Source organism: Physeter macrocephalus, chromosome 4 (assembly GCF_002837175.3).
Source record: "Physeter macrocephalus isolate SW-GA chromosome 4, ASM283717v5, whole genome shotgun sequence".
NCBI classification, from domain to species: Eukaryota; Metazoa; Chordata; class Mammalia; order Artiodactyla; family Physeteridae; genus Physeter; species Physeter macrocephalus.
This window is the reverse complement of record NC_041217.1, coordinates 61,065,127-61,074,726: the sequence shown is the minus strand read 5'-3', so window position 1 is coordinate 61,074,726 and position 9,600 is coordinate 61,065,127. Positions and strand designations below refer to the sequence as shown.

General features: G+C 38.7%; 1 protein-coding gene across 1 annotated transcript; it reads right to left on the bottom strand.

The window, feature by feature from the left end:
* Window positions 1-923: 923 nt before the first annotated feature.
* LOC102986197 (lymphotactin-like) lies at window positions 924-3,844 on the bottom strand. Its single transcript, XM_007116270.2, has 3 exons — window positions 3,784-3,844; window positions 1,984-2,098; window positions 924-1,086 (listed from the first exon to the last, which is right to left on the bottom strand). Exons 1-3 carry the CDS (start codon window positions 3,842-3,844, stop codon window positions 924-926), a joined length of 339 nt encoding a protein of 112 aa, XP_007116332.2.
* Between the last annotated feature and the right edge of the window lie 5,756 nt (window positions 3,845-9,600).

Here is a 9,600-nt window from a genome sequence, read left to right as displayed (position 1 = left end):
ATTATCAATTTAATAAGAACAGGAGGGCATGAGTCTGGGGTTTTTAATGACCAGATGAAGTAACTTTAATTAAAACTTTACTGCAAATTGTGATCACATTCAAAAAATGTTCCAGATGACAGTTTGGGATGTTAAAACCTTACTGGCAAAAAAAAAAAAAAAAAAAGCATGACTTGTATGATAACTAGAGTAGTGACAATTATGGAAATCACAGAAAGACAGTGAGATCATTGCCCAATTAGAGGAGAACTGATTTTTGTTTCAATAAAGTATCTTTTCATCAAAAGTCTAATCCTTGCTACTTTGGCAAATGAAAGAACTGGCAAGTTATTTTTTTTTCTTTTTTTACAGGAGATCAAATGAAACACAGAGGTATGAGAATTTGCTCCAGATCAAACTTGAATGAAGCCACTTTTTGAGTAGTGAACCCTCAATATGGGGACCCAATAATTGTTGGATGATTTTCTTGCTTATTCCATAAAAAAAGAACTCCATTATGAAGACAGGTTGAAATAGATATTAAATTGTCATTATCACAGGTGTCAACTATGACTCATGTGTAGAGAACTATTTCACTCTAGAACCTAAGAATGATGAATATAGCTTTCATCTCTAATAAACACTGACCAAAATCTCTCCCATCATGGAACCACCAATGAAGTACAGTTAGGACAGAAATAGAACACATATGATGTATTATCTTTCCCAATATGTAATGAATAAACTTTGGGACTATTCTTAATAATAAATATTTATTAATAAGAGTATCTAAATTAATATGAAAGACATAAAAAATAAAAATATAAAAGATAATTTGACTCATGCAGCACTTTTATAAAAGGTGAATATAATGTAATTAGTCCATGAGCTTTAAAGGGAAATGAGCTGCCTGGCTAGTGAGGGGACAAGGTGCCAGAGGGTCACTACCCAGTCAGGGTCACAGTTGTACTGCTGGATTGTTGGGCTCCTGTAGGCTTGGTCTGGCTCACATTTCTCCTGGTGGACTTGTCTATTGTTCGGACTGCTTTTTTCACCCATTCAACTTGCGGATCAGCACAGACTTTAAGGCCACGTCTGGTAATAAATCTGCAATGCAAAGAAAAAATAGACAAAGTTAGTCACATCCTCAATGCCTTGGGACCAGAAATTAAGATCAGATCATATATAAGAGATCTTGTGCAGAAATGACTGGACAAAACAGTCTTTCAGATTCAGGAGAATATAAATGAAAATCTTTCTTCTGCAATCTATTTTCCCATAAGGAGAAATAGCTCCAGGTAATATCCAGATCCCTGGTTCAGCATAAATTGCAGGCTCCTTTTCTCATCATTGCTACCAGGTGATGTAATTAAACTGGACATTTGAGGTCATCTAGTCCAATTTTTTCATATCATATTCTTTTTCACGTCTAAACACACTCATTTTCTGGACAAAAGGTGATTTCTTTATCATATTTTGGGAGGTAGAGTTGAAATTGTGTGTTGGGAAGAGTTGCTATTCTGAAGATGAGATACTGGAAAGAGAACGGTACCATGTAGGCTAGTTGTTGACACTATTCCTCAAGATATGGCAACTGATAAAATATGGCACTCTACTCCAGCACACCATAAGGGCAGAGAAAAGCAGGGAAGGGGAAGGATGGGAAGGGAGGCATCCCACACCAGTGTGTCTCTATGGTCAAATCCTGATCTGAACCAGCCAGCTCTAAACTTAACCCTCAGGACTGAGCATATTATTCATCTGGTTCCCAGTTAGATTCTTCTGCTAAGATAAAGCAGAAAGTAGGGTGATATTCTTCACTTGGTTGCCAATTTTTTGTCATAAACATTGTTTGGAGCTACATAAAGACATGGTTCATATGGAAAAACAGAAAGACTATTGGCTACGTTGAGGTTATCCTCCTTGTTGACATTTTTCCTGAGGAGGGCAGCATTTCTATGTACTGTGTTCCATCAAGCCCAGATTTGAGGGAGAGCAACTCACATCACTGCTTTCATGAAACCCTCCTTGATGGTGTAGGTCTTGATGTTTTTAATTGGCAGTCGCTGGGTAGTCAGGCTCACACATATGGTCTTGTCTAGGACTTCAGTCCCCACACCTGGTAAAGAAAACCAAGCAAACAGAAATAAAATATAATTGCCAATACTATCAATGTTTGAGTGCTGTAAATAAAATAAAGAGTGATATGATAAAGAGTAATTTGGGGAAGGCAACACTGAATGTGGGAGAGGTAGCTCACTTTTGACTGAATAAATAAAGGTGTCCTCATTTTAAATGGTAAACTGTGAAATATGTAAGGTAAGTAGTTCATTAAATGCTCATCCTCAATAGAAATGGCCCAGGATGATTAAACTTTCTAAGTTTAGAGAACATCTTACATTGGAGAAGGGAAAATAACTTGGGAGAGTTAATAATAGTAAGGGTTTTCTAAAATCTAAAAAGGGTTTCTAAGTGCTGATTTACTCCTAAGCTGGAGACTGGCATTTGCTACTCAGGGAAGCAAGTATTCTCAGAGAATATTTCTCAGAGAAATATTCAGCAAAAAAGCATCTTAAATAATAGCCAATGATGATGAAGTTTGAACTATAGTGTTGCTGGTATCAGAAGGCTTTTTATAAACATGAAACTGACCAGGTGTTCACTACCATTGCTCTTCAGCTCTCCTTCTCTCCATCATACAATATCCAGCCTGCACATTCTTAACCCTCTACATGTGCCAACTTACTTTTAATGCTGAACTGTTCAGTTGGCCTAAAGTTTTTGTTTCATTAATATTTTTTTTTAATTTGTGGTACAATTTCAGGGAGTTGCAGACATCACCATCTCTATTTATGGACACCTTTGGGATCCATGTTCAGGTTCAGATATTCTAGTCTAAGTAATAAGCCTATGCATTAGGAGGTTGAAAGGAGAGTTAACTGAAACATTAATTATACCCAAAGGATATTACCTCTTGTTGCCAGAGACACAAGGAGAAATATACTCCAACCAGCTGGGAAAAAATGATCTTTTAAGAAATAGTGTAGAATGCTCAGGTAAGTCTCAGTATAACTAAGTCTCATCTGGGTATGTCTTGTAGGTTTATTTGATTGTATATAAGACGTTGATATTTGTTAGCACTTATGGTCTCTTATAAATTCTAGAAATTGATCAACAGCAGGAACAACATTCATAGCAGTAATAACAGACTCTCCTACACACTTAATGTAAAATTGATTTCCTGGGTGTAAAGGTATGAGCTACTAGTCATTTTTGTTTTAATAGAAAACACTGTTTTGCTTCAGAACATAAACCATCTAGCTCATTGCCACTTTGTGAACTCTCAAAATTTTTGAGAATTTATCAATATCAATATTAAATAAGCAAAAGCTTCAAAGGTATATACAATCGTCATCAGCATTCCACAACTGACATTAATCAAGAAGTTAGGACTTGTGTGGAAACCTGATAAGTGATCATAAGATTTATTTCATTTTAATACCAGGTAAGTATATCGGTTATTACATTCTTCTTATAGATAAGTAAGCATAGGCACAGAGAGGTGAAGAAATTTACCCCAAATCACCCAATTGTGAAAAATAGGAGCCCAGATTGTAACCAAGTTTTATCTTTGAAATCTACAAAGTCTCCTAGAGTCAAATTATTCCCATTTTGCACATGGGAAGCCTGAGGCTTAGCTCGGAGAAAGTATACTCCAGTCAAAGCCTGAGCCAAAACCAAAATGTGTGGCCACTGCCTGTATATGTAGATGCTCCTTATCTCATAAATAAGCTTTTGACTTACCTTCCACAGTGTATGCAGCGAGACAGCAGATCCCGAGGAAGGCCAGGATGAAAAGTCTCATGGCTGAGGTCCTGCTGAGCTGTGCAGCGAGAAGCTGAGGAACTGATCCTTTCAGTCTCTTTTATTCCTCCAGTGATCAGTTCACTTCCTGTGGTGAGAGGGGGCTTTCGAGGTGGGTGTGGAATCACGGAAAGTCTTTGCAATACTGATTCTTTCTTTGGTTGAAAAAAATAGTTCCTTTGTCCCCACTCATACTAACCCATCACCTTGTGGCTTTTTCTCCCCCTCCTGTGGTTAATGTGTCCGTGAAACCAAATATGTGCACAAAAGAAATGTAGTTGTCTCACCTCCTGCCACCAGTCTAAATTCAAACCTTCCACTGCACACATGCCCCAAGGCCATGCCAGTGTCATGGCCCAGCACAGGGACAGTGTAAAGGAAACAAGGTGGAGTGGTCCCTGTGGTCCATCTCCCCCACCTGCCTCATGTAACATCAGCTGTGACATGAGGCTTCCCCCACTGTGGATCCTAAGCCCAGTGACGCCTTAGGGAGGTGAAGGGATGCTGTTGCTTCCCTGAGCTCCTCACGCCTCTGCCTTAATCTTCTTATTGCTCTCCTCTGCCCTCATTCAAGTGATCCCCTTTCTTTACACCAGCCTCCCCACATTCCAAGAAACATTTCAATAATGGTGTTTTGGAGCCTGTCTATATGCACAGGTTTGGTTTATTGTAACTTAATACTTACCTTTTTAAAAGATTTTGAAAAGTTGTCCTCAGAAAAACTTTATTTTGGAAAAAAGAAAAAGGAAATTATCTATAATCTTACCATTCTGTTTTCATTTTTAATGTTTTTCAATGAGTCTCTATTGGTATACATGTTTTGCAGAGTTGTGACAATTATAAATACTATTTTTACATCTATGTAAATATGCTGCCATGTTTCTTCATAATCTTCATGTTTCTACTCTGAATAAACACATACACAGACACATTAAACCCTTCCCTTTTAACTTATTGTTACGTAAACCACATCTATAAGGTAAATTTTCATTAATTACACTGAATCTTTTGCTTTTAATCACCAGATGTAGGATTACTAGGCAAAATCATATGATCATCTTTATAACTCTTGTGACATATTGACATATATACTTCTCAAAATGTAATTTCCATTTGCAATGCTTCCAGCAGTGTTTCACTGTAATGGTTGCAAGACAACCTCTCTGTCACTCACTCAATTTGCTCTTTTGGGTTTTTTCTTTTGTTTAATATAGGTATGTATAAAATGCATTTATTAATTATATGTGTAGCTAAAAGGTTTTGTCATTATTATTCAGGGATATGAAAATAACATTCTGATTAAATATATGTATAGCTAAAAATTTTTGCCATTGTAATTAAGGATATGAAAACAAATTCCTATATTTCTATGAAAATTATAGGTTAAGCTCTAAGATAGTTTTCATTAATGGCCTTTAATTTACCACCCAGATTTTACTCAGAAATTCAAATAGCTTTTGAGTTATCTCTACCTAGCTACACCATCAGTTCTTAAACTCTGAACACACCATTCCACTCAAAATGTGTCTCTTCCTATTACTCCTTGACATGGAATAATGTGTTATCATCTATTCAGTTTCCAAATACAGATTACTTGCATCATCTTAGACTCATTGCTAGTCACCCATATGTTGTTCTCAACCAAGTTTGACTAAGTATACCTTCAAAGTAGCTCTTCTATATGTCTTCTCCTCTCTCTTCACACTGCTCAAGGCAGGACCTCATCACTCCTTGTTAGGACTACTGCAGTAGACCAACTGATTCCCCAGGCCTGGGTCTCCTCTTTTTCCAACGTATTCTCCACAGCCTTGCCAGAATAATCATTCTAAAGCCTTAATCTAATCAACTTGTTTTCCTGTTGAGAACCTCTTTGCTACTTCCCATTGCCTACAGGATTCATTTCAAACCTCACATTGTCATACATAAAGGTGTTCAAGATATAACACACTTTTCTTTCAAGGCTCATCTTTCACCACTCATGCACATGCTCCAAAACCTCTAGCCTTAACGAATATCTGTGCAATCATCCAAATGGGCCATTCTCTTTTCTACTCCCAACATAGTGCTTCCTTTATCTGGAATGCCCATCTCAGCTCCCTACATAATTATTTGTAAACTCCTCCTCTTTCTACAAGTTTTTCTCAATTCTCTAGATACAATTAAGTTGTGCCATCTTCAATGACCTCTTGGAACTTTCTAGCCACCACTGTTCTATCACTAACCTCATTTTATTCTCCTACTCAATTACATTTCTGCATCTTCCACTAGATGGCAGGCTTCTTGAGAGTAGGGAATTTGCCTCAGTGCTGTCTGGGTCTCTGGTACTAGCAAAATGTTTGCTATATAGTGGTCACTCATCAAAGGGTTTTTGAATAAATGAATTCTTTTCAAAAGACCAACATTATAATGATTGTACATTAAGTAAAGGTTGAACATCTAAATACATAAAGCCAGAAGATTGTGCCTATGTCTTCCTCTCATGTTTATAGTCAAATCAGCAAATTGACCAATGGCTGAATTTTTACTTAGCATTTTGAAAGAGAATTTCTTAAACTCTGAGAATGAATTATTCATTTCAGTTTTTCCAAGCATGCACTAAAGTCTCTGATGGAGAAGAATTAAGCAACCAACAAAAATATAGAAACCTAGTACAAAATGGGCATAATCTGCTAATGTGTGGACGTTGATTGACAACCAGTTGAAAGATATTAGAACAAATATTTCTCATCCTTGACCCCTCTCTTTCTCTTTCTTGCCACACCCAATCTGTCAGAAAATACTGTTGTCTCTCTGACTTCAAAATAGAATCTAAACCCTTCCCACCACCCCAAGAGACCCAACTCCAAACCACAATCACTTCTTACCTGGATTCATCCAATAGCCTCCTAAATGATTTTCCTAATTCCACCCTTACTTTCTTTTGGTCAATTTACCAACCTGACAAAGTTGATCACGTCAAAATGTAAGTAATATGTTACTTCTCTGCTCAAAAATCCTTTGGTGTAGCACATTTTCATGAGTGAAAACCAGAGACTTTTTTTTCCCCATGTATCATTTAATATATTTAGGTGCTCTGCTGTACGTTAACCACTTAACTCTAGTGTAAAGGGTAAAGGGCAAAAGTACTAATAATAAATATAGTGGAGAGACCTCCAAGATAGTGGAGGAGTAAGATGTGGAGATCACCTTCCTCCCCACAAATACATCAGAAATATCCTCTTTCTACAAGTTTTCCTGAATTCTCTAGATACAATTAAGTTGTGCCATCTTCTATGCTCTCTTGGAACTTTCTAGCCACCACTGTTCTATCACTAACCTCATTTTATTCTCCTACTCAATTACATTTCTGCATCTTCCACTAGATGGCAGGCTTCTTGAGAGTAGGGAATTTGCCTCAGTGCTGTCTGGGTCTCTGGTACTAGCAAAATGTTTGCTATATAGTGGTCACTCATCAAAGGGTTTTTGAATAAATGAATTCTTTTCAAAAGACCAACATTATAATGATTGTACATTAAGTAAAGGTTGAACATCTAAATACATAAAGCCAGAAGATTGTGCCTATGTCTTCCTCTCATGTTTATAGTCAAATCAGCAAATTGACCAATGGCTGAATTTTTACTTAGCATTTTGAAAGAGAATTTCTTAAACTCTGAGAATGAATTATTCATTTCAGTTTTTCCAAGCATGCACTAAAGTCTCTGATGGAGAAGAATTAAGCAACCAACAAAAATATAGAAACCTAGTACAAAATGGGCATAATCTGCTAATGTGTGGACGTTGATTGACAACCAGTTGAAAGATATTAGAACAAATATTTCTCATCCTTGACCCCTCTCTTTCTCTTTCTTGCCACACCCAATCTGTCAGAAAATACTGTTGTCTCTCTGACTTCAAAATAGAATCTAAACCCTTCCCACCACCCCAAGAGACCCAACTCCAAACCACAATCACTTCTTACCTGGATTCATCCAATAGCCTCCTAAATGATTTTCCTAATTCCACCCTTACTTTCTTTTGGTCAATTTACCAACCTGACAAAGTTGATCACGTCAAAATGTAAGTAATATGTTACTTCTCTGCTCAAAAATCCTTTGGTGTAGCACATTTTCATGAGTGAAAACCAGAGACTTTTTTTTCCCCATGTATCATTTAATATATTTAGGTGCTCTGCTGTACGTTAACCACTTAACTCTAGTGTAAAGGGTAAAGGGCAAAAGTACTAATAATAAATATAGTGGAGAGACCTCCAAGATAGTGGAGGAGTAAGATGTGGAGATCACCTTCCTCCCCACAAATACATCAGAAATACATCTACATGTAGAACAACTCCTACAGAACACCTACTGAACACTGGCAGAAGACCTCAGACTTCCCAAAAGTCAAGAAACTACCCACGTATCTGGGTAGGGCAAAAGAAAAAGAAAAAACAGAGACAAAAGAATAGGGACAGGACCTGCACCTCTGGGAGGGAGCTGTGAAGGACAAAAAGTTTCCACATACTAGGAAGCCCCTTCCCTGGTGGAGACGGGTGGCAGGGAGAAAGCTTCAGAGCCACGGAGGAGAGCGCAGCAACAGGGGTGCAGAGGGCAAAGAGGAGAGATTCCTGCACTCAGATGATTGGTGCCGACCAGCACTCACCAGCCTGAGAGGCTTGTCTGCTCACCTGCTGGAGCAGGTGGGGGCTGGGAGCTGAGGTTTAGGCTTTGGAGGTGAGATCCCAGGGAGAGGACTGGGGTTGGCTGCGTGAACACAGCCTGAAGGGGGCTAGTGAACCACAGCTAACCAGGAGGGAGTCCAGGAAAAAGTCTGGAACTGCCTAAGAGGAAAGAGACCATTGTTTCAGGATGCACAAGGAGAGGACATTCAGAGTACCGCCTAAACGAGCTCCAGAGATAGGCATGAACCGCGGCTATCAGTGCGGACACCAGAGACGGGCATGAGACGCTAAGGCTGCTGCTGCAGCCACCAAAAACCCTGTGTGCAAGCACAGGTCACTATCCACACCTCCACTCCTGGGAGCCTGTGCACCCCGCTACTGCCAGGGTCCTGTGATCCAGGGACAAATGCCCTGGGAGAACACAAGGTGCACCTCAGGCTGTTGCAATGTCACACCAGCCTCTGCTGCTGCAGGCTTGCCCTGCATTCCATACCCCACCCTCCCCCGAGCGAGCCCCCTAATCAGCTGTTACTTTAACCCCATCCTCTCTGAGCAGGGAACAGATGCCCTCAGGTGACCTACACGCAGAGGCAGGGCCAGATCCAAAGCTAAACCCCAGGAGCTGTGTGAACAAAAAAGAGAAAAGGAAATTTCTCCCAGCAGTCTCAGGAGCAGCGGATTAAATCTCCACAATCAACTTGATGTACACAACATCTCTGAAATACCTGAATAGACAACGGATCATCCCAAAATTGAGGTGGTGGATTTTGGGAGCAACTGTAGACTTGGGGTTTTCTTTCTGCATCTAATTTGTTTCTGGTTTTATGTTTATATCAGTTTAGTATTTAGACTTTATTATCATTGGTAGATTTGTTTATTGATTTGGTTGCTATCTTCCTTTTTTTTAAAATATAGTTTTTTTTTCTTTTACTCTTTTTGTGAGTGTGTATGTGTATGTATTTTTGCGTGATTTTGTCTGTATATCTTTACGTTTACCATTTGTCCTAGGGTTCGGTGTGTCCGTTTTTTCTTTTCTGTTTTTGGGTCATTTTTTTGCATAGTTTTTAGCTCTTGTTATAATTGGTGGATTTGTTTTTTAG

Excerpts from the sequence above, each read along its gene's own strand:
- LOC102986197 (XM_007116270.2), bottom strand. The coding sequence starts at position 3,844 with ATGAGACTTTTCATCCTGGCCTTCCTCGGGATCTGCTGTCTCGCTGCA. Across the intron at positions 2,099-3,783 it reads CGCTGCATACACTGTGGAAG|GTGTGGGGACTGAAGTCCTA; the intron begins GTAAGTCAAAAG and ends TTTCTTTACCAG. Across the intron at positions 1,087-1,983 it reads GGTTTCATGAAAGCAGTGAT|ATTTATTACCAGACGTGGCC; the intron begins GTGAGTTGCTCT and ends TTTGCATTGCAG.